The sequence below is a fragment of the Magallana gigas genome, chromosome 9, assembly GCF_963853765.1.
Source record: "Magallana gigas chromosome 9, xbMagGiga1.1, whole genome shotgun sequence".
Lineage (NCBI taxonomy): Eukaryota > Metazoa > Mollusca > Bivalvia > Ostreida > Ostreidae > Magallana > Magallana gigas.
In genome coordinates, this window is record NC_088861.1 from 48,766,076 (window position 1) to 48,792,394 (window position 26,319).

At 33.8% G+C, this 26,319-nt stretch overlaps 1 protein-coding gene and 1 long non-coding RNA gene across 5 annotated transcripts; one reads left to right on the forward strand and one right to left on the reverse strand.

Annotated features, from left to right (window-relative positions):
• The first annotated feature begins 971 nt into the window (after positions 1 to 971).
• Positions 972 to 25,834, forward strand: LOC117691853 (uncharacterized). 4 transcript variants are annotated; one of them, XM_066072379.1, is made up of 15 exons: positions 972 to 1,026; positions 7,138 to 7,197; positions 8,725 to 8,805; positions 11,016 to 11,031; positions 13,662 to 13,714; positions 13,876 to 13,988; positions 15,921 to 17,646; positions 17,852 to 18,269; positions 18,561 to 18,956; positions 19,645 to 19,740; positions 19,855 to 19,909; positions 20,811 to 20,945; positions 23,655 to 23,894; positions 24,065 to 24,124; positions 24,545 to 25,834. In XM_066072379.1, exons 6-15 carry the CDS (start codon positions 13,928 to 13,930, stop codon positions 24,739 to 24,741), a joined length of 3,384 nt encoding a protein of 1,127 aa, XP_065928451.1. In that variant the 5' UTR covers positions 972 to 1,026; positions 7,138 to 7,197; positions 8,725 to 8,805; positions 11,016 to 11,031; positions 13,662 to 13,714; positions 13,876 to 13,927; the 3' UTR covers positions 24,742 to 25,834. The 4 variants fall into 4 exon arrangements, 3 of the variants coding, with proteins under 3 accessions (XP_065928451.1, XP_065928450.1, XP_065928452.1); XM_066072378.1 differs by lacking the exon at positions 11,016 to 11,031; XM_066072380.1 differs by lacking the exons at positions 11,016 to 11,031; positions 13,662 to 13,714.
• On the reverse strand, positions 25,437 to 26,072 carry LOC136271835 (uncharacterized). Its single transcript, XR_010709826.1, has 2 exons — positions 25,957 to 26,072; positions 25,437 to 25,680 (listed from the first exon to the last, which is right to left on the reverse strand). It is a non-coding gene; the product is annotated as an uncharacterized lncRNA (long non-coding RNA).
• Between the last annotated feature and the right edge of the window lie 247 nt (positions 26,073 to 26,319).

Consider the following 26,319-nt stretch of genomic DNA (forward strand, 5'->3'; position numbering starts at 1 on the left):
TTTTATTTAGCATTGTTTAAATTTGGCGGGGTGGCAATTGTATACAGATGGTTATGATCTTCTTTGTGTCATTTGTGGAATTCAATCAACTGAAAAGTTGAATTGAAAACGGAGCTTCCTCCTTTGACAAAGGGGAAATATAGTTTAAAGTCATGTAAATGTTCAATGTTAATTTCCTGTACTTTAGCTTTTATGTCAGGCCTAGCGTCAAATTCAATTTAAAAACAACCCGAACTTCCAGTATGTCTACAATCATGTTAATTTGGCTCAAATGTTGTTCCGTATCACGATATCTGAAGTTTCGTTGTGCCTTTTCTTAGTAACATAATCATATGTCATGCAAATGAAATAAATACTCTTGTATTTGGTATGTCTGCATTACATTTTTAAGTCAACTCGGTCAATCTAACCTTTTGTGTTATAATATGTAGTTAAACAAATGTTTCATTTTTAAAAACATAAAAGAAAGACGATAAAGGAAAAATTTGTTGTGCAGACTTAGTTAAAAATCTAAGTATGTATTCTTTTACAAGCTTTTCTTTCTGATATATTAAGATGAAAGCATAATAAAGCAGAAAGGGTCTATCTATAACATTTTGAGAAAATAGGCAAAGCGTAACTTTCTGATAAAAAAGAAGTAAAGACTATAGTTGCCAAGGGCAGATCAAGGACATACCTACAAAGCAACAACAACTACAAAGCAACAACAATTCTTTTCTGTATATATATTCATAGATCATGATAAAATTATTTACTTATTATAGTGTTTCTTTTACAATGAAGATTATATATATACATAAATCAAGCACACAGCCATTTGACCTATGTCTTAGTAATCATTACTGATAATGCTGTACATCGTTTTGACATATCACTATATGAAATTGAATTGTCAGAAGGGTGATAAAATCTTATTTTTGATATTTTACTTGAATTTGTGATCATTGATATAGATTTTATTGTTACATTTTGTACAGGTGTAGAAATTAAAGGTGCAGTGAAATGGAGTTGTACCGTCTGGTGACCGTGAGTATTAACACGATAGTTTGGGAACAGCACATCCGGTCCCTTCCCCAAAATTGCCTCTTGCCCTATTCTGACTTATATATCAATCGTATCTGACTGGTGAATATTTAGTCTTGTTTCTTTTTAAAAAATAATAAAGAACTATTTTTATTTAAATGGATCAAAAGTTTAACCTTTTAGTAGGGAGATATCAAAGAAAAACAAATATTTTTCAAAGGTTGCCTTATTGAAGATTCAAGTTTTGAAAATGAGAGAAGCAAAGTGATTAAAGCTGAACACCATTAACTCATAAATAGGCATATGCCTGACAAGTTATCCGATCTCTGATATGATAAAAACCACCTCAATGCATGGTTAAAATGAATTGTGGACCTGGTGTACGCTTTTACATAGACTTAAAAAAAAAAATTCACACTATAGAATGATCCTCAATATATTTAAAATTGTACAAAACAATTCATTCTAAGCTATTAGATATCCTATACATATAATAAGCATTCGCGAATTGGGTTGAATTTTGTAAAAAAAAAAAAAAAAAAAAAATTTAAGATTCATTCCAGGATCCTGTGTTTGTTTATTCCTTGTATCGTCCTTTTAGAAGCTATGTTTAGCATTGAAAATTAAACATCCATTATTAAATCCAACCTCATAACAGTTGTCAGTTGAAAAAAAGACCTAAAGTCAGACTGATCAAGCTGTTCCCTAGTCAAGTCTTTATGTGTCACTGCCTTTCAATGATAAAAAATAAAAGGTCTGCTTTAAATTGGGAAATTGAAACAATAAATTGCTTAGTTATTAATACTTGTAGTAGGCATGGTAATTCATGGTGATTAATGCAGGATATTACGGTAGCGTCATTGTAAAATGCATAACCCCATCACGCGGGTTATTTAAATATTTTCTGCAATAATCGCTACCTTCATTACCCACATGAATCATCAAAGAAAGCATTTGATTGTTCATATTTACATCTATCTTTTAACAAATCAATGAATTAATCATAAAGAGAAAGTAAAAGTAACAAAGTTATTGTTAGTCCTAAAAAAAAAAGTTGTGTGTTTCGGGTAACCCGACCTAACCTACAAAAATGGCCCGATCCTACCATTTTTAGATGCCTGATTTTATCCGACTGTGAATTTTATCTTATTTCCAATAAAAAATACGTTTTTAAATATGAAACAAACAAACATTCTTAGGATTCAGGCAAAAAAATAGATAAAATAAAAAAAAATCCCCACCTACCTAACCTAATTTTTTCATCAGTGTTACCCTAAACACAGTATTTTTTTTTTAGGCCTTAGTGTACATCACTACGTTAGATAAAAGAAATCGCCACTTTGTCTTATATGATAATTTGAGTTTGACATCATCGTGTCTATTTTGTGCAGTAAATAGAGGAGAAATTACTTGATAGATGTAAATATATAGTAGATTGAAATGAATTGTGGTGTTGTTCATGCTGCAACGATGTCAAATTTGGAATTTAAATTAACATATGAGCAGTGAGGCAGACAATGACGAACACAAAGGTTCTGTTGAGTAGTTCTTTTGTTAACTTAACTAGGTATTGGGTTAGTATGTGTGTAAACCTGAGCATTATAGGTGTTTTCCGGACAAATTATTAAAGACATGGTAGCTGATATTACACAACTAGTTTGCATCTATTTTTGACCAGGTACCTATGTCTCAATAGTACAGAAAAAAATATTTTGAATTTTAACTTCATAGATCTATGTCATCACTAAGAATTGAATTGCATCTGATGGTTTTTTTAAACACCTTCACCATGAAATGAAGTAGAATAATTGGCTACATTTAAAAACTGTGACTAATAAGTTCAAGCAAATTTATTTTATTTCTGTTGTGAACAGATAATGGGACACTGAGAAATTACATTACAGAATATTTCTCTCGGTTTAACTGATTGCTACTTCTCATTGCACCACAGGCACGTTAGGCATGGGACCCTTCCCCCATCTCCCATTCCAGATTTGTTTAAATCTCATGCAAACTCTCACTTTCTTCCTATGAAAACATACTAATTATGATTTGTGTATCAACTTTTCGCCTCTCACTTTCCTTGATTGTATATTGAAAGCATGACAAAATATGAAATATGTTCACATCAGTAAATTAAGTAGACATTCTTTTTTCTTAAAATTACATTTTTTAAAAGACACAGTGATTTAGAAATTAATATATCATTTAAATCACTCAAATCTTGATAAATCTTGTTTAAGTGCATCAGCTGGCTCGGAAGTAAAAGACCGCTAACTCCTGTTAATGCTCCTTATTTGGTATTTATGTCTTTGAAGATGTAGTACCTATTTTGATTCTAGAACTCTAAATTTGTTAAAGAAATAAAGTAACTGAAAACTGTGACAGGGAAGCATGTTAAATTTTTTCTTATAGTGAGTTTTTGATGCACAAAATTTTCATGTTTTGATATCTGATTCTGCATCAGTAACTGCACTATCAAGTGGCCCATAGAAATGAAGTTCATGAAAAATGTATAGCTTAATATTGGTGTAATATGGTTAGATTTAACAAAATAATGTGTGCTTTTGTGATACTGTACATAATCACAAGATAAAGACTCTGACCAAAGTTTAGAATTGTCATGCAGCATAAATTGGCTTAATAGCTGATTTACTAATGCAAATAATAAAAACTGAGCATTGGACTTTACACTTGTCCATAGTTACAAGTAGATTATTACACAATGAGTACATTTCAGTTTCAACAGCTGTTATACACATTGTTTTAGGAACTACATGTATGAGTTGTAAATTTATTTAAGAATGTAAGTATATGATTTTAATAAGAATATATAAAATGATATTCCTGAGACAGATAGTAAAGTTTTTTTTTAACCTACATGTATATTGATTTATTGCATAATTTCTAAATATAACTTTTTATTTAGAATTCAATATTTTTTCGAAGTTTGCTTATACAAGGACCACATTTTGGAACTATTTTTTTTAGTTTACTGTGCCAAATGAATTATGAAATCTGCAGCTGTGTTGAATTTTTATTAAAACAGGGAGAAATTGCCTAAGCAGCCCCTTATTGTAAGCCCCGCATTCACTAAATCTGAACTGATCTTAAAGAATTTAGACTTTCTTCTGACACCACATATTTAGATAGGAAATGATCAACCCCCCAACTGCTAGTCCACCTTCGTAAGGCAAAGGTTTCTGATCCGCTCTTTTCTATATAGAGAGCGGAGTGGATAGAAATCCTTGCTTTAATATTGAGAAGATACAACCAGTACCACATGAGTTAAGTAGACACAAACCACTGTCCACTTTCACTTTTTGTAATAGCCTCTTTTAGTTTGTCCTGTTACACATTTTAAGCTAACACTTCTTACTTTAGTTCTACATGCATGATAATTATTCTCTCTATGTATGCCTAATATAAACAAAATTAGTTAAGATAATACTCTCTGCAATTTTGTGTACCAGTACTTACAATTTGATTGCATGGTTTAAGAGTAAACAGTAGAAATAAGTCAGAGAAAGACAACTCAAACCCCCAGTCAGTACTTGTATATGGACAAGAAAGTAGGATTATCCTTCTTTACAGCATTCTGCAAAAAATTAGACTTTACAATATTCTGATATTAAGCCACATTATTTTTAGAGTATAGAGTATATAATAAATATCAACAGTTTACAGGAAACCTAAACAATAAACAATTTATATACACTCAACAGGAAAAGATCGTTTTGGAACTGGAAACTTATACTGGATATATATATATATATATATATATATATATATATATATATATATATATATATATATATATATATATATATATATATATATATATATATATATATATATATTATTGTTTTTGTAATTAAACAGAAATATGACTATCTGTTTTAAGCATTTTACATTTAATAATTATGGATATTTTATGGGAATATGTGTACAGTGCTTCTGTCTGTCTGTCCAAGGAAAGAGGTAGAAGTTATCTTTAGTAGATAAAGGTCAAGGTTACCATACAGTGTAACCACTGAGCACACCTTGTAGTTGTAGCACATATATATGTGATTTCAGTCAGGCATGTTATTTTAAAACTGACTCCAAGACATGCATTTTTGTCTTTTCAATTTAATTTAATTTCAACTAAAGCAAGATATTTGCTGTCTTTAACATATAAATAGTTTTGCTGCGTTGCTTCCCAAGTTTCACTTAACAGTTTGTCCTTAGCATATTGTTGACCCCTACATAATTATCATTTTAGCCCGAGATTTTTTTTTTCTTCAGTCTGTTGATTTTTAGCTCACCTGAGCTGAAAGCTCAAGTGAGCTATTCTGATCACATTTTGTCTGTCGTCCGTCTGTCCGTCTGTCTGAAACTTTTCACATTTTCAACATCTTCTCAAGAACTACTGGGCCAATTTCAACCAAACTTGGCACAAATCATCCTTAGGCAAAGGGGATTCAAAGTTGTGAAAATTAAGGGCCACACCCGTTTTCAAGGGGAGATAATTAGAAATTCATGAACAATTTCGAGAAATTTTCAAAAATCTTCTTCTCAAGAACCAGAAAGCCATGAAAGCTGAAACTTGTGTGGAAGCATCCTCAGGTAGTGTAGATTCAAAGTTGTGAAATTCATGACCCCCGGGGGTAGGGTGGGGCCACAATAGGGGGTCGAAGTTTTACATAGGAATATATAGAGTAAATCTTTAAAAATCTTCTTCTCAGAAACTAAACAGCCAGGAAAGCTGAAACTTGTGTGGAAGCATCCTCAGGTAGTGTAGATTCAAAGTTGTGAAATTCATGACCCCCGATGGTAGGGTGGGGCCACAATGGGGGGGGGGGTCGAAGTTTTACATAGGAATATATAGAGTAAATCTTTAAAAATCTTCTTCTCAGAAACTAAACAGCCAGGAAAGCTGAAACTTGTGTGGAAGCATCCTCAGGTAGTGTAGATTCAAAGTTGTGAAATTCATGACCCCCGGGGTAGAATGGGGCCACAATGGGGGGTCGAAGTTTTACATAGGAATATATAGAGTAAATCTTTAAACATCTTCTGCTCAGAAACTAAACAGCCAGGAAAGCTGAAACTTGTGTGGAGGCATCCTCAGGTAGTGTAAATTCAAAGTTGTGAAAATCATGACCCCCGGGGGTAGGGTGGGGCCACAATGGGGGGTCGAAGTTTTACATATGAATATATAGAGTAAATCTTTAAAAATCTTCTTCTCAGAAACTAATCAGCCAGGAAAGCTGAAACTTGTGTGGAAGCATCCTCAGGTAGTGTAGATTCAAAGTTGTGAAAATCATGACCCCCGGGGGTAGGGTGGGGCCACAATGGAAGGTCAAAATTTTACATAGGAATAAATAGAGTAAATCTTTAAAAATCTTCTTCTCAGGAACTAATCAGCTAGGAAAGCTTAAACTTGTGTGGAAGCGTCCTCAGGTAGTGTAAATTCAAAGTTGTGAAAATCATGATCCCCAGGGGAAGGGTGGGGCCACAATGGGGGTTCAAAGTTTAACAAAATAATATATATGGTAAATCTTTAAAAATCTTCTTCTCAGAAACTAATCAGCTAGATGATTCTTTATAATTGTTAAGACTTTGGCCCCAGGACAATTCTTTGGCCTCACAATAAGGTTCAGAGTTTATGTACGTTTATATCCCATATATAAACAATTGTTAAGGATCTTTTTGAGAACTGCAATACTCAACATATGATATGACTATAAAATCGTCCTATTAGAAAAGGGACTAATGATTATAAACATAAGAATATCCAGGGGAAAATGGATTTTATTTATACGGGATCTACATGTATTATTGTACATTGTCCAGATAGTTTGTATTATGACTCCATTAAGCTGATTTTATCATACCTATTGTTCCTCAGGTGAGCGATGTGGCCCATGGGCCTCTTGTTTGTGTTATTTCTAAAAATCACTCTAAAACAGGGCAACATATGTCTGAAACTGTACATAATTCTTTACTTTCAATAGATTTGATTTTGAAAGTTGGAGAACAAATGTTGCATGTTTATAACAGATTGTTCATGTATAGTTGAAAATAAATGTCATTTTAAATGCTATCATGAATATAATTCATATATTGTTTCAGAAACAGCTGATGTACAGTTTATAGGGAGAGACTTGGAGGACACATCTAGCAATAGATATAGTAAGTTGATATCAATATGGCCCGATTTTAGCATTTAATGAATGATCAAGTCTTATTGATTAAGAAAAGAAAACTTGTACCCAATCTACTTGCACTTTTTATTCAAATTATTTTGAGCAGTTATAATGTTTCTCGCATGCAAATTAAAGTTGGTTTACAATAACTATTTGAGATTGTACAGTCAGTGTTACAAGTAGTACTCATAACTGTAACAATAAATTATTGGAAAATGGTAAGAGATCAATATATTTTCAATATTTGTTATAGAGACATTTCATATATCATACTATGCATCATGTGCATAATACATTTTCAATGGAAGATAACTTCACATTTGCTTATAGCAAGTAACTGTTCAATTTGATTATTTTTAGTTTTTGATTAGTTTTCTGTACTTGGTGAATTGAATACAAATGTTCTTTATGTGCCTCCTCGGTAAAATGGCAGAAGGCATACAGTGTTACATGTACCTTGTTCCATGACATCTGTCATTATTAATTAACTTTCTGTTCATTATCTTGGCAATGGTTCCACACATTCAACTCAAATTTGATATATGGATATTATACAGGTCAAGTTTGAATTTAGTCCAGATCTGACAATTTTTGAAAATTTAAAATGCTTTTTGAACTTTGAAAAAAAAAATCAGAAATTTTCAGTGTCTGCGCTATAACTTTTGAAGGGGTGTGTATATATAAAGTCAAAATTGCATATACAGATATCTTACCAGAAAATACAGGTCAAGTTATTAAACTTGGTCCAGGTTAGGTGATTTTTGATAGAGTTATGGTCCTTAAAAGGTTGAATTATTCAGTAAAAAAAAAAGGGAGGGGGGGGGGGGGGGGAGTGGTTCTATTATTTGTTAACTTCTGTACTGAATACTTGTTATGAACTGGTCATGTATTTTCTACTTAAATATTTGCATTGTATTTAATTTTTCTGTACACACTACACAGAGCAGTTTGTATTTTAATTGCATACATACAGAAAGTTAACTCCTCTGATTTTAAGAAATATAAGTCGAGAAAAGAATGGTTTGTTCTTATGAGTACTAAGTACTCATTTTGAAATGAAAACTGAATGAATGACTTTTAGTATATTGTGAAAAAAATGGTAATATGTATCTTTGATGCAATTTCTTAAAATGAAAAGAAACGCGAGCCCAAACCTTACCTGAAGAAATTCAGAATCTTGACATCTGTCACTTGAAAAGGCAACACATCCTATAAATACACAGTCATTGACTCTGATTGTTTAAAAACATTAAGCAAATTTTGGCTATGTTGTTTTATGTGATGAAATAAGAACTCCAATCATTACAATTAATAATTAAAAGGCACATATCATCCACCTCTAAATTAGTTGGATTAGATTAGTAGGAACAATCTGGGTGGAGGCGGTCTTTATCAAGTTTTCACAATAGTTTATCTGCGCATTACATAATTATTTTGATAACACTATTATATTTGTATATATATTTCATAGTTAACATATTGTAACAGCCTGATTTACTTTTCTCTTTGTTAGCATATGTTAAGGTTAAACAATGAGAATAAACCACAGAGTCTTATCAGAATTGAAAAAGAATTTGCTAGGAGCATGAAGCAAGTAAGTACCGGTATATATATCATGTATTATAAAGGTGTGAGAAACGGACAGTGTGTAGAGGTATAATGAACAGAGGCCAGCAAATCTGAATAAGTCTATAAATGTAAAGTATGATCAGTGCCAAAAAGGCATTGAACAAATTGGTGCAAAGGAGATTATTATTGTGAATGTTATCAAATGCAATTAATGTAAAGCTGTAAAGATACAGAAAATTGCTATTTTTGTTTTATGAAACTCTAAGTCAATCAATGCAAAATTAAAATGCCAGGCAACTACTGACATTATAAGTAAGTAATCGAATAAAACAGTTATCTCAAGCCAAAAGAAATTTAAGAATTTAATCGGTAGTACAGATTACGGAAGTTATAATTGTAAAAAAAGAAAAGCGAAGTTAATGCATACATTCTATTTTAAAACATGACTTTAAATGCACTAACGCACACTCATTCTTTATCTTTATAGAACTAAATGTGAAAATGTATGTGACATCTTTAAATTTTCAGCACTTGATAGTATAAATCTTTTTATAAACAGTCATAAACCGCATTTAGCTTTTTAAAATATTTTCTTTTATACTTCTAAATATCTCATTTGTCATTTTAAAAAAAATTATGAGTTTACTATGACGGTCAACTCTTTACGTCGATTCCTATTGTGACATCAGCAAACCCGCGAGCTATGTTAAAGCTGAACACCGCTCGCAAATAGCCAATGCATTAACACAGGTATATAAACCCTTTGATTTCGTTACACCCAATTGCACACCTGAAACTTGTGGCCGACGTGTAGTATTCATTTTATTGTCTTTTTTTGCATTTGTTTCTTATTTTATGTGCATATTCTGTTTGTAAATAATGCATTAACCTGTTTATTTGATGTTGGTATTCTTCTGGCTTGAAAAAAAATGCCTAAAATTTGATAATTTCATCGGGACAGAATAGCACGGCAAGATGCACATCCACACAGGTTAGACCTCTACAGCCAAATATTTTAAACTGCTAAGACACCCATGGAATGTGTTCAAAATGTTTTCTTTATCGTTGCTAAGTATGTAATAAATCCAGAGGTGCTCGAATGAACTTTCACGAGACTTCACCGAGATTTGTTCAGTTCCTGTGAAGTTTTGAGCGGAAGTATAGTGTTCAGATAATAATCTAAAAATACATAAGTACTGGTCGTTTTTCATATCATATCCTACTTTGATTTATGTTAAAACAAGAAAACCTATTAACATATATGTCTATTTCATCATCTAGAGGTTATTTTAACTAAATGATGATATTCAGAAGAGTTATCGTTCGTGTTCAGCCACTCTTCACGTGGTTGAAAATGTAAACATTGGGTTGCTTGATAAAATCATAGCCATGTTTAATGCTTCTGATGTGCAATATCATGCTTTTAAAAAAAAAGAATCGATGTCTGTTTTGTATAAAAACTTAGTATATAGAGCCATTTTCAAGTAACATTTTGCAAAAAATAATATAGTCTGTTTTAATATTAATTGATGCTATATTACTAGGTCAGGCGCGAATTAAAAATTAATCCTTAGGGGGGATTGCTACTTAGCATGTTAATTGTTGCAACACCAGAAAAAACATATATTCTCTATATTGTCACATTTATTTCTAGAATACATTTTATCCACCAAATAAGGAAGATAATAAAAGTTTAAAATCAATAAACCTCTAGATTTTATGTTAGATTACAAGTACCTAGATATTAGGAAATAGACTTTAAACACGAGGCACAATTTTTACTGCAAAACTAAAACTTAAGGGTCAAATAAAACCTTAAATGACACTAACATTCGCAGGGGTGTAAGAGGTCTGCAGCATATATAGGGGTTGTAGGGATAGTGGTGATAAAAGATGAGCGGTGTTCAGCTTTAACATGTTTAATATAGTAAAATTAGTAAGCAGTATTCTTTGGTCAAAAGTCATTCTTGCTCGAGCTAGTGATGTATTACATGAGCCTCCGACTATTTTCTAAATGTTATTTCATCTAGGGATGAAAATTAGTCACTAGTGTAACAGTTTGTATAAATTAAAGTAGATTGCCAAGCCAATTATCCTGTGCTGAAACAACTCAGTATTTATATATGAATAGTGTCATTATCATTACATTGTCCTTAAACTTGTCATATGAATAATGAAACACGTATGTAATGTGTATAGGGTTATCAGAATAGATAAGTTTCTACTTAAATATAGTGTACAATATTTGAAGGTAAATATGACAGTTTAATCTTCTATAAGTCTATTGCAGATTTTTCAGTAGTTTCTGTTTTTCTCCTGACTGATCAACCTTTACCTTTGTAATGTATGATGCATATGTTTTTTCAAATGTTTACCCCCGCTCTGAAGGAGAGGGGATATACTGTTTTACCCTTGTTTTTCTGTTTGACCATCACTAACAAATTTCTGTCACATTTATCTCAGCAACTGTTTATTGCAGATGCTTGATATTCTAACACACTCTTTGCTAAGGTATGCTATATGATGGGATTTATTTTTGTACAAATCGGACATAAACTTCTAGTTAAATTTCTTTTTTTGTTTATTCTTGATATTCTATCGTATTTTTGTCAAAGATTTCTCAGCAACTATAGTATTTGCAGATGCCTAAAATTTTAAGAATCTTTTTGTTTAGGCATGGTGAGATTCATTTTTTAACATATTGGATGTAAACTTCCTGTTAAATGTTGACATTGCTTATTTTGTATTTTCACATCAAGGGAGGGGGGGGGGGGGGGGGGGGTGATTCACTAGTGAGAATGAGAATTGGCTTACAGTTATCACCCAGGGGTGAGACTGAAATCTATCATATTGAAAAATAACTGATGTATAATTAAAGATGTGTACATTATGTAGTAAGTAGAAATGACAATCTCCTGACTACATAATATACACATCTTTATTATTTTTGTTAATAAGTCTTGTTTTTATCATTTTTTCATTCCAAAATTAATTCTTCCAACCCTTTGACTTCATTTATGAGATAAAGTACACCATCCTTGCATGGTCCAATGTGTAGAGAAACATCTTGGCCCACAATTGAACCAAAATAAAGTAGTGTGTGCCCCATAAAACAAATGAAATAATAAAAGCTGACATGAATTCATAAGTATGTTTTACTTCCCTTTCATCTCAGACATAGTAACCGCCAGTTTTTGATTTCTGTTATCCACTCATCGCTACACACCCCCTACATATGGCAGAGAGCACTATTCATGCTTCACCACATTCAGGTATTCATTCACCCGAACACATTACATTGGACGGAAAGATTTGTAAGAACATGTTTTGAACAAATATAATATAATTATGACAACCACTGCACTGGTTAGGAATATCCATTGAAGGATATGAAAAAAAATAAGACGAAATCAAGGCACACATATTTAAAAAATCCACTATCATTGTAGAACATTTCCAGTGTCCTACTGTTATATTTACATTCCACATATTTTTTGCAAGTTAAGTGTGTGGAAAGCTACTGCAGTTATAACTCTGTAACACACACAGGGTATTCAAAGGTTAAAATGACAAGTTTTATTATGACATGACAAACGTTGAATGCTGTAAAATGCAACATCACAAGCGAGAAACAAAGTTCAGGCTTGTGGCTGTTACAGTGGCTCTTCCATTAACTTGATCTTACCATTAGGATAAAATAGCATTTTAAAGGTATAAATCACATTTGCAGACAAGGCAAGAAGTTAAAAAAAATGTAAATATAAGCAATGAAAATGTGTGTTACTCAATTTGTATGCACACACCGCTGCAGTTATGAGACTATATCTTTTAAAAAATCCATTGCTTAAATAATATTGCATATGAACAAACAACACATTGAAGCAGATTGTGCAGTGACAGCATGGATTTTAGAAAACAGAGTGTTTCTGATAAAAGCGATGTTACACTGTTTAAACATTCTTGGATTGACTATCACTAATCTACTATGTTGGAGGAAGTACAGCCAGCTGGCTCTACAATAAGACCCATTGAAAATTCTTTCAAAGAATATATTGAATGTAGTTTACTTTATTCTTAATTTTTCACAATCACATTTACTACAATGTGTTGTTCAATTATTTAGAAGTCCATGCAATCTGAATGACTCAATCGGAAACCAACTAACCATAACTTTCTCGACCGGTATAATACCCCAGTGGCAGTTGAGAACAGATGGAATCTAAATAATAATGTGACCAAATGCTTTTATTAATTCATGTCAGCTTAAATATGCCCAGACCTGATGAAATAGTCATATTTATTAATTTTCAGAGGTCACTCTATATTTTAAAATAAACTCCAAATAGTTATGACTGTCTTTCATCATTATTCTGAAAATGATGAGTTTCAGCGAGTCGTAATTAAAAATCAGTTTTATGATTAGAAGTCATCATGATTTTTAAAATGATGAAATTCAGTCTCGCCCATCACTGGTCATCTTCTTTTTAAATTTTTTTGTAAGAGTGGCTGGCAAAAACATAATTAAATTGATTTCTGCATTCAATATTAACTTCATGGTATCACATCTACCTAATTTTAGAAAAGATAAACCAAACTTTTACTTATTTTCATCATGTTCATGTAAAAGAGAAAATTGAATTTGAAAATTTTCAACCCAAATCATGAAAATGTTCTTTTAACCTAGTCTGTTCTTCCTTGATTTTACAAAGAGAGAATGATATAAATTTCATCTAATTTTAATATTATGTTAATCATGTTAATTGATAAGGAAATTCTGGTTTTAAATAATGTTCTAATACATCATGAATTTAATAAAATTGTTGATATTCATGCATATTTGTAAATTGGATGAATTATTGTGGGTTTTTCTCTTTAAAATAGGAACTTGTACAAAGATTGAGCTGGACTGTTAAAACTGGATGTTATGTTGACTGGTGTGTTACAAGTTGTCTAGAATAATATCTCTTACATTTTTGGCCAACTGGATGTACAGTAGATTGTTGAAATTAAAATCTGATATAAAATTTTATCCATGAATGTTAACTATTATAATTGTTTAGTGATGTTTTATCATTTTGTTTTCTATTTTGATCAGGACTGAGACCAGACGTTGAAATAAATGGATTAAACCAGAATATATCATAAAAATGGAAGATGTCCAAGAACAAACATCTTTTATCTACACAGTATTAGTTTCTGTGCTTTCAGGTTAGCCACAATTTGAGTTATTCTATTTGTTTTGGAGGTGACTGATACACAATATACTCAGATTACTTGGTAATGCATCATGTAATATTAACGTATTGATACATGTATCACATTTATCCCAATAGTGGGATAAACTATTGAGTAATAACAAGAGAGTCATTTTATTTGTCTTTTTTTATCAACACCCAGTACAAATGGGTCATCTCGGAACAAATTTTAAAGTATGAACAAAATTGTGTTAGCCAATCAGAGTAAAGCTTTCGTAAACAAGTCTTATGATACTATATACTGTGGTTTCATGAATTTTCGTGGGTATCAATTTTCGTGGATTTTCTGAAAACCACAGTTTCAAGGATACGTAATTTGGTGGCCAATGATCCTATCAATACAAAATGTTAGTTGAAATTAAACTTAAATGAACATTTAATTTCGTGGATCAACTTAACAACGAAATCCACGAAAATTGGTTCAACGAATATTGATGAAACCACAGTACAAGAAAATATTTACCTCCATTTTTATTTTTGCCCATTTTGCCCTTGTTGTCAGCGGGCAAATTTAAGACTGGGAAAATTCCAATGTCTCAAACTAACTCTCTTTATTCATAACTGTGTCTGGGCAAATTCAAGATGGGCTGAAACTGTTTGCAAGTGTAGGGGGGCAAAAATTACACTGTATACAGTATTTTGATAGCTTTTTCTCGCATTATCACCAGTGTGAGGTCGATTTGTCCAGTGGGAGACAGCAGTGTGAGATTTTTCTGTCTTACACTGTGTATTACTACGCAATTTGATTAAAATCAGACCCTTTGATCCGCTCACTTAGATCGCTACACTTTCATTTTCTACTTTCATTTTAAATCCTCTTCGTAATGCATCGGCTATTACTCAAAAGTGTTTAAATTCCTAATGATTTACAGAATCTTGCAAACCGTTGTTTGATTGGATACTACAAAGGTTGTTCGGAGGTGACCCCTTATTGACTTACTTCAGATCCTAGTGTAGCGATCTAAGTGAGCAGATCAAAGGTCTGATTTGGTTGAAATTATCAATTAAGTAATTGTTTTGCTTAGTTAATTACAATTTATCATAACTTTATTGAAAAAACTGTTGTATGCTCTCATTTTGACTTGCACTATTTGAAGCACATGGAGGGATAAACCGAAAGTAATCTTTGAATGTTGTAACAAAAAGTTGTCAGGCATCATTTTTTAATGTAAAATAATGCGAGAAAAATAATCATTCATTATAAACTCATGTGGGAAAGTGAAATTCCACCTTGGAATTCCGTCCTAGACCGTGAATCTTGGCCCCGAGGTGGAATTTCACTATCCCACACTTGTAATAATGAATGATTCTAATAATATCTTACAACTCTGATACTTAAAGTGTATATTGATACCAATTAATATGGGTTTTCCTGCAAAAATTGTGCATAAAACTGGTTGAATAGAGTGTTCTTTCATGAATCATCCCAAAAAACCATAAACTTTAATTCATGCATATTCAATGCATGCACTTGTTCACCACACAAGACATGTCGAGCATTTATGTTCTTTGGTGATAAAGACACACATGTCCAAATTACTAGCTGAAATTTCAACAGCCGCAGCAGTGATTTTATTGGCTGTTTTGAAGGTCGCTTTGGGATGACCCTGTACTGTATGCTTTTAGATCTTGTATGACATATTGTAGAGGAGCAATTTTACAGGTCTGATTTATTTAGATTGGTAGGCAATTTCAAATACTGTAGATGCCTTATTTTATGCAAGTACTTTATTCTGCGATTAAACCGTTTTGTATCAGATTGTGAGAATATAAAATCGCAAATACCAAGTTTGTTAGTGACTTTTGTACCTAAAGTATATGATAAAGCCTGTGACTGTTTAAAATGTTCTGGTCTCTGATTTACAGCTAGTATTTATTTTTTCAGCTGTTTGCATCATATGCATCATGGGGTTGCTTCTTCTTGTCATAAGTCAAATAGGAAAGGAGAAAATCCTAGATACAGAATTGATGAATGGAAAATTACATGACTGTACAGATGCCACTAACTTTGTACATTGTCATTTTTCGATTGAAACGAAAACAAAAAGGCAGTTTAAAAGGAAAAAGAAACCTGCGGATTGGGAAGATGATATTCTGAAAATAAATTATGTGGACCTTATTGATTTGGATGATAACCTCGCATCTGATGAAGAAACAGTGGTCACAGAACTTCAAGATGATAGTATAGTGGAATTCAGTATTGAACTGCCTGAAGAAACGGAGCAATCATTTTGTCAGATACCTAGAATTAGAAGGTGCAGAGCAGGAATCCTAGGAAACTTTGAAATGGATCAAAACTTTGAGTACACCAAAGATGATGATTGGTTGAGTGAGAAGCAAAGAGAATCAAACACTGGAAGAAATGGTTACAAGTCTAATGCACCTCTACAAGTACATGTACCTGGCCAGTCTCGTCAAGTGGATGTTGAACAGGAAAAAATTAATGAAGAATTCTATAATTCTTATGTTCCTGGCCATGTCTATTGTTACAATAGTATTTTAGAGTCGCCAGAAGTGGGCTCAAGCTTTAACTTAAAACATGAAAGTATGCATGATAGTTTGCATGTTTCTAATAAGGTCACAACTTGGAATAATTCACCTGATTCGATAGATGGAGACTACATTGATGTAATGGTCAATGATATTGTATGTTATTATGCTAACACAACTCAACAGCCAGAAAATGATCCAGAGAACAGTAAAAAGAGTAAAGGAATTGAAGCTACAGTATGTAAAACAACAAATTCACAGGAAACTGCAGTCTTTCTGGAATGCACAGAGGGATTAGAAGTAAAAAAAGATAAACCAAAAAAAAGACACAGGCAGGGTAGAAGAAGAAGAAACAAACGACGAATACAGAGATCATTGAGAGGTATCATTAATTGGCAGACCAGTCTGAGGAGGAACCCCACGGTACTGTATGATGTACGACCGGGTATCAGTGACGGTAGAACCACCTTCCATGAGATAGCTCACAGTAGCAGCAATGAAAATTGTGAAGACAGCAGGGGGATAGTGAATGGTTCTGTAGCAGAAGCCCAGCCACAAATTGCTGGACAGAGAAAACCATGTATTGAAAGAAATCACCTCCATGCTAATGGTGTCCAAGAGACTTTAGAGATTCCCCTAGAACACCAGAATGGGATTGTAGATTATAAATCTACACAGATAGTAGATAACGAATCTACACAGATAGTAGATAACAAATCTACACAGATAGTAGATAACAAATCTACACAGATAGTAGATAACGAATCTACACCAGCGACAGAGGAGGAGGACAGAGAGAACGGCGCCTCATATTTCCCGCCCCTTTTATCAGCCTCCGCATTGAATGGCTTCTCCTTGATGACAACAGAGACTCTCAGTAGTTTTTTCGACAGCATGTCTCTGCTTTCTGTTGGGGAAGATGAAGCTTTTAGTTTTGAGTGGATCCGCCTGAAGACGTTTTCTGACTGGCCATTAAAATCCATCTTCTCTACCACTCTCGCTAAGAACGGTTGGGTTTCGCTGGGGGAGGGGGATAGAGCTCGCTGTTACAGCTGTCATGTTGTCCACGAGGGATGGAGGTTTGGTGATGACCCAGACCAATACCACAGCCCTAACTGTAGGTAAGTGTATCAGACCAATACCACAGCCCTAACTGTAGGTAAGTGTATCAAACTAAGGGTGATTTGTCAGGCACAAAATATATCTTTAACTTTAAAATACATTGTAAATTGGTTTTACAGCTCATCTCATTGTTTGTACCAAGTAGTTCTGCATGCTATGATACTCCTATGATTCTGCAATGTTACTGAATTCTTTCTGTTTCAGATTTAAGATTGGTCAATCAAACAACATACCCATTTCCCGTGGGACCTCCAATCAGACCCCTAATCTGGGGCAGATTTCACGGGATCAACAGCAATTTCCTTCCCCTGGGAATCTGTTATATCCAGAGATTTTATCAGGAGTGGCCTCCTCTGTTGGCCCCCCTGACCCGGTACAGGGATTAAGTGACCAAGGATTGAACAGGCCCCAACAGGATTCCTTCCTACCCCAGGAATCAAACCTTCAACAGCAGGAAACAACCTTTCGACCCCAGGAGAAGTACCGTTCACCACTAGGGACCTTTACTCGACCCCAGGAGAACAACCTTCTACCCCAGGGGAACTTTTCTCGACCCCAGGAGACGAGAGATACTAATACAGCCCCATTGACTGAAAACCAGAATGTCATACCTAGTCAACAGGTAAGCAAAAAACGCTCAGGTAACCATGCATGTGCCTTACATGAAATAAAAATTGCTGTTAAATAAACCTTAATTTACAGCAAAAATAGCGCAACAAAGTTACAAGGAAATCACATAGTTCTGAAGATTAGGCTCCAAGCCTGCTGCCCATGTAGGGATTCTTTTTTTCTGTTCTTTTCTTTGCTATGAATATTTCTTTTGAAGGAGATGATATCTTTGTGTTTAAAAAATAATCACAAAGCAGGATGTTTTATGCTACATGATGATAGTTTATGTACATGTGCATTGCAGCTTTCAGCAGGACTACCTACCAGTGAAGCAGTTGCTGTCCCCACCCCCAGAAACACTGACTCATCCAGAAACACTGGCACCCCCACCCCACAGGTTCCTACAGACAATCTCCACTCCACTGCGGCAGCTGAGGCTCCCTCACCCCACAGTAAAGAGGCCCAGCTAGAGGCCCTCAAGAGGGACCCGATGGGAATTAACTTTGACCGCCCTAAGTACCCGTCGTACGCCATCCTAGCAGTAAGAATCAGTTCCTACACTGACTGGCCCGCTGCTATGACACAGACTCCACGCGACATGGCCCTGGCGGGATTCTTCTACGCTGGATATGGAGATTATACCAGGTGTTTCTTCTGTGGAGGAGGACTGAGGAACTGGGAGGCTGGGGACGACCCCTGGGTAAGTGACCGGTTTGTGAGAGGGACTTGAGGTGGAAACACAGAAAAGATGAAGGACAGACTCAAAGTTTGATGGAGATAAATTAAAACTTGGATGGACAGAAGTTTAAAACTTGGTTGGAGAGAAAGTGATATACATGTAATGACAAATAAAGAATGACAGACTAGCCAGAGGACAGATTTAAAGACTCAAATGAAAGATTGAAGGAGACATGGACAAAGAGAAAGAGTAATTGAATGACAGACAGACAGGAGGACTGAACAATGGGGAAAGAATGGACATACCAGTTATCTGATTAAAGAACTCATGGGGTTTGAAAAGAGACAAATTAGAATAGAGATGAACAGAAAGACAGAGGGACAAATAAAGAGATGCCGGCAAGGGACTGGTGTAGAGAGATAGAAAGAAGGACATACAAGTGGACAGATATTATTTCTTAAACAAAATATTGAATAGGCAATTTAAGACTGAGACAGGCAGAGCAACAGTTAGCAAATAGAGACTGACAAAAACAGAAAAAAGAGACAGTTAAAGACAGAGACAAGCAAGAGGACGGAGAAAGGAAAGAGATTTTAATGAATAAATGATGATTCAGTTTAATGAAATCTTTTTTCCCTACATGTAACTTTCCATAATGTCATGTTCTGAGATTTTTATAAAACATCTCTTTTTTGTGTCTTTTCCGTAGGTTGAACATGCCAGATGGTTCAAAAAATGTGCTTTCGTTCGACAAAATCGTGGGCAGGAGTTTATAGACCTGGTGCAGAAACGTGCAGCGGAATTGGTAAGAAGCATTGATCAGATTCTCTAAAATCATTGTTTATATTAAAGTCATTGTGGTTGCAAGAAAACTGCTCAATCATTTTATTACAAATATGTTGTGTTATTATCCACTCAGGATGAACAGGGAAATCAGGAAGAAGTGGGAAACCAACAGACAAACACAGCTATAAGTATGTTAGAGAGAGAGAGAGAGAGAGAGAGAGAGAGAGAGAGAGAGAGAGAGAGAGAGAGAGAGAGAGAGAGAGAAGGATGGAAAGAAAATAAGTATGTTAGAGAGAGAGAGGAAAAAAAGGACAGAAAGAAAACAAGTATGTTACAGAAAGAAGGATGGAAAGAAAATAGAGAAGGAGCAAATTGAAACAGGAAAAGAGGACAAAGGCCAGAGAATAAGACAGATAAAGGAGAGAGGAGACTAAAAGAAGAGAGAAAAGACAGAAAAGGAAACAAAGAGAAGAGAGAGGGACAGAAAAAAGAGCAGAAGACAGAAAAAAGATACAAGAAGGGTTGGGGGAGAAGGGGGGTAAGGTGAATGAGAAAGAGAAGACAGAAAAAGAACAGACAGAAAGGTGGCAATGCTAGAGAGAAGAGGAATGAAAACTACGGGTCAGAGAATGAGGAGGGGTAGAAATTGAAAGAGGAGAAAAATAATGTCAGAGAGGGAGAGGGGTAGAAAAAGAAAAGCTGGAAAATAGTGTTAGTGAGAGAAAGTATTTAGAGTAACAACAAACAGTCAAGGCATGCATGTACATTATACAGACAAGTTATTAAGGAGCCGTTAGTTGGAAGGGTAATTGATGTAGATTATCAAAATCATCTGACAATGATAAAGTTATAGAGTTATCTTTGATTGGTAAGGAAGTACAATTGTATGTACATGTAGATACACGTACTGAAAACATGTCAGTACAGGATGATTTATTATCAGACATTAATTGATAAACTCTAGTACATCTACGTTTCGTAACTCTTGTTTTCATACTCAACTTTTATTATGATAGATACTACAACTAACTAGGTTATTTTTTTGTATTTTTAATTGCTTTGACATTCACATGATGTGGTCTATCTTAGGTGACCCAAATTCCGCCCAGGCAAAGGAAGAGAAGGTGATGAAGTCGCCGGCGGTAACCACCATCAAAGAGATGGGCTACAGCGAGGACAAGATTAAAGCCGCCATCCACACCATCAAAAGCCGGCTACCCCGAGGTAGGACTGTCGGTCAAAAAATGTTAAAATGATGATGTCTCTGTGGTTTATTTAAGAAATAAACAGCAATTGAAAAAGTTTACTGGGATATGAACTTGGTTGGTCACCTGATCAAATCCTGTTAAGCCGGAAGGGGTTCTCAGGAGATTTGGTCACGTACCAACCAAGTTCATATCCAGGTGAACTTTTTTATAACTTATATTTACATTTGAGAATGGTAAAACGTTCAAAATCATTAATATAACAGTGTTTTCATGTTTACATAATTGCAACCGTCAAGCGTTTAGTGCATGCGGTTATCGTTGGGACGTCGTGAAAACATTCATACAAAATTGAATATTTTTTGCTATTATGTAGGTTCATACAAGGAAGCATATTTGCAAATGTAAATATTTAAATTGGTATGGAACACTTAATGATAAACTGTAGATTGGCAAATAATCATGATGGTTTTAATTTCACTATGTTTGCAATTTATTGTCTTGCCTCTAATTTAAACCCATCGTAAATACTAACAGAAGTTTTTAAAACGTGTAAATGCTTACACTGTGATCAACTGGTTTTCTCGGAGCATGAAATTAAAACCATTGCGATTGGTTCTTTTTGAGAAATCATGAAATTTTAGCACCGTGGAATTTAAACAACTTCAGTATTAAAGTCAGTGAAAAAACATCATTTCAAAATTTAATCTCCATTTAAAAATTTTTGAATTGCAGTATTAACCAATGCAATTGCAATATTTAATCAAAAATCTCCTATGAAGGTAAAAATTGTGAACGTTTCAGTGGGTTTTCAAACTCATGACTTGCAAACCTTATGCTGAATTCTATTGTGCTACATTGTTGGTCATTAAAAGTTTTAGGGCGTTAAATAACAATAATTTTGATTTTCTGTAAGACTTGGTGTGATCTAGTAAGTAGCAATGATATATTCATTACAGGACCTAGAAGAAGTGCAGTTTAGTTAGTTTTTTTATTTTTAATTTAAAATATAAATTAAGATGGTTGTTGGGTTTCTTAACGTAGCACGCAGGTTTTTCTGACGTCACAATAGGAATTGACATAAAGAGTTGACCGTCATAACAAACTTGTACAATTTTTTAGAATAACAAATGATCTTTAGTAAGAAAAAAGGAAATATTTCAAAAAGCTTAAATGTAGTTTCTACAAACATTTATAATTATTAAGTGCTAAAAATTTAAATATATGACTTACATTGTCATATTTTGTTGTATAAGGTATGAGTATTCGTTGGAACTTCTTCATTTAAAATCATGTTTAGATAAGTAAATCGATGAAACCTTATGCATTAACTTCGCCTCTTTTACAAATATAAGTTCTGTATTTTCAACTACAAATCTAACTATAATTTAAATTCTTTTGACTTAAGCTAATTAATTTTATATGATTAGGAATTTATTCTGTCAATAGTTGTATGGCAACTATTTTTGCATTGATTGACTTGAAGTTTCATAAAAAGAAAACTAGCTATTTTTCTTCACAACATTACATTAATTGCATTTTTGCTATATATTTCATTGAAATTCTGTGCTTAATATTATCAGCGACACTGTATTTGTAACACAAAAACATTTATGTAATATTGTTGATCTGTCTAGGATTGATAGAAAAATATAAAACATGGTTGTGTGTATGTACTGCCATTTATTTTTGCTAATAAGAAAAATTAGGCAATAAGGGGAGGTCTTCAAACAGTCATAATACGAATTACCAGCTATTATTTACAATAATGCTGTATATTACTGCGCAGACAAATCTCAAATAAATTTAGAAATAAAACTCTGAAACCTATGGATCATGTGGACAAATTTTCAGGGTAGGTTTTCTCATAATCAGTAAACTTCCGAGTTACCTTAATGTCACAAAATTTATGAGTATTTGCACTAAATAATGTTATATGTTGTTATTTAATGGTATATTTAACCATGAAATAGATTGGCTATGAGGTGGACTAAATAACAATGATTTTGGTTGATTATAGGAAGGTCATGATTGTACAGTATTTGATTGTGTTGTACATTTAACTGTAATGGCAATGTTATCAACCAGCCTATTAACAGTTAATTTTTTAATTCTTTTCAGTCAAACAGGTGTACACCTTTGGACAATTTCTTGTCTGCTGTAACACATGTTCCACTGATTCAGTCTATGGGAGGAAACAACTAAGAATGGAGATTACATAACATATTTCTTGTTTTGTAATAATTGAATGATATTCTGTTATATTATTATGACAATCATTCATTTGTATATGATTAACACGATTAATGCTTTGTGACATATAGTATTGATAAACAGTGATTCACATGAAAGCTCAAGAAGACCATTTCCTATTTCCATTTGAAGCAATCGGATTTCAGGTCATAAGTGAGTTTTTGATTGAATCAACAAGAGGAATCACTCAGGGGCAGTCAGAAATGAGATCATCAAGTCATATCATAAAGACTACAATTTATTATTTTCTACAAACTTTCAATGTTTTATTTCTTGATTTTTAGAGAATCCTGGATTTCATTTTTTTGAATTAATCAATTTCCAGCTCACATGTAGTCTCTGATGCATGTAATGGGATGGATACAAATCAGAATGATAATTATAGACCATATATGAGCATTTCATTTATTATGAGCTCAAACAATTAACATCTACAAACATCCTATCATTCTTTATTTTTATAATTTATTCCCAGGAAAGCACAAGGTATCAGCCCAAGAAATTCTAGAGGTCATTTTCGAATTGAACCAATCAGAATCAGGAACTCCTGTTGGCCAATCTGAAAGAGTCTCTGAGAACCCTACCAACAGTACCAACCAATCAGATTCCACAGCTGAGAACACAGCTCATCACATGGGCCAATCAGACCCTGCTCCAGAGGGAAATCAAAATTCCACAAATGAGGCTGCCTCTGCAATGGAGGGTTCTAATAATGGTAAACAAATAATCTTAAAATATTAAGAGTGTTTATTTTTGTAATTGGGAGGGGTGTAATATATAAAGAAATATAAATGTCTTTCAAATAGAGAATAGACAATTTAAAATTAAAGAAATTGAGATGTTTCTTCCTTATCAACGTTACTTGTAGATATTGCTTTTTTGTAGATCAAGCATCCCTTGATGAACATGAAAATAGAAACTCTCTCCCAAATCCATATTTTGATGGTAAGCATTCAAGAGAAATATCGAACCTCAATCTGATGAATTAGATGGTGTAAATTTCAAGAGGAATAACTCTTCTACTCTTAATGTTCACTACAGTCCACTATGGTATCTTTTCCCTTTGTAACAAATCCATCAGCCAAAAAAATGTTTAATTTCTACAGCTATTAAAAATATTGTTTAGGAAGCCATCAATATTTTGTGAAAGATTTAAAAACTCTATAGTTTAAGTGCGCTCCCCCCCCCCCCCCCCCCCCCCCCCCCGAGTTGAAATATTTTCATTCACGGTGCATTATGTTACATATTATATCAATATATGATAGTCTGACTTTGTAATTAATCCTTATGTATTTGAATTTTCTGGAAGAATTGTGGCAAAAGTTTTTTTTAAATATGCAAAATTAAAATCTTACTTTTGAACAGAACTGACTTCCCTGAAACAAGAGAACACAAGCCTGAAGGATCAGATTCTGTGTAAGATCTGTATGGAGAAGAACGTGTCCATTGCTTTTCTGCCCTGTGGACATCTCGCCTGCTGTGAGGACTGCGCTCCCGCCATGAGGAAATGTCCGATCTGTAGGGAGTTTGTCAGGGGCACTGTCAAAACCTTCCTTGTTTAAAATTGCTCTCATAGAGAAAATACAAAAAACTATTTCCAAGATAACAGTCTCTTTTTGGGGAGGGGAGGGGGGAGACCTCATTTCATGAGCTTCAAAATGTGATATAATAGGTTTTGACAGAAACAGAGAAACAGCTGAAATATCAATGCTTTGAAATTCTAAATGTTTTAGGTATGGGTATATTCTTATAGATCTCAAATTTTAACGTCATAATTTAAGACACAACTTCCCCTGCATTCCATTTCTGTTAGTTGTTAGGATTCTGAAAGATCAGACATAAAAGTTTATTATGCAGTAACTATATTGGACAATTTACAACAAGGAATTAGACCTAGATAAATAACTCGGGCCCAAATGAATTGAAGCAAACAACGTCAAAACACTCCATGTCACACAAAGCCACCTTTATGCAAGACTAGGTTAAAGCATCAGGAGGATGCAGATCAAGATTATAACAATATCAGGAGGATCCAGATTATAACAATGTCTGGAGGATGCAAATTATTATAACGCCTGATGGATTCAGATTATACCAACGTTTGGAGGATCCAGATTATACAAAAAAATGATTTTAACAATTCAACAGATGATTCAGTGATTTATCGGATTCTAACAATGACTGGAGGATGTATACTATACCAACGTCTTAAGGATGCAGATTATAATAACGTCGATTATATACTAACGTCTGGGGGATGCAGATTATAACAACGTCTGGAGGATGCAGATTATTATAACGCCTGGAGGATGCAGATTATTATAACGTCTGGAGGATGCAGATTATTATAACGCCTGGAGGACACAGATTATAACAACGAGGGGAGGATGCAGATTATTATAACGCCTGGAGGATTCAGACTATTATAACATTGATTATATACTAATGTCTGGAGGATGCAGATTATTATAACACCTGGAGAATGCAGATTATTATAACGCCTGGAGGATTCAGATTATAAAAACATACATTATATACTAATGTCTGGAGGTTGCAGATTATTATAACGCCTGGAGGATTCAGATTATAATAACATCGATTTTATACTAACGTCTTGAGGATGCAGATTATTATAACGCCTGGAGGATTCAGATTTTGATAACATCGATTATATTCTAACGTCTGGAGGATGCAGATTATTATAACACCTGGAGGATTCAGATTATAATAACGTCGATTAAATACTAACGTCTGGAGGATGCAGATTATTATAACGCCTGGAGGATGCAGATTATTATAACGCCTGGAGGATTTAGATTATAACAAAGCCTGGAGGTTGCAGATGAAATCGTCTGGAGGATGCAGATTATAACAACGTCTGGAGGATGCAGATTAAAATAACGCCTGGAGGATACAGATTATACCAATGTCTGGAGGATGCAGATTATTATAACGCCTGGGGGTCACAGATTAAAACAACGTGGGGAGGATGCAGATTAAAACAACTTCTGGAGGATGCTGATTATGACAACATATTGAGGATGCAGATTATAAATAGGACTGGAGGATTACGATCATAATCTGGAGAATGCAGATTATACCAATGTCTGGAGGATCCAGATTATACCAAAGCTTGAGGG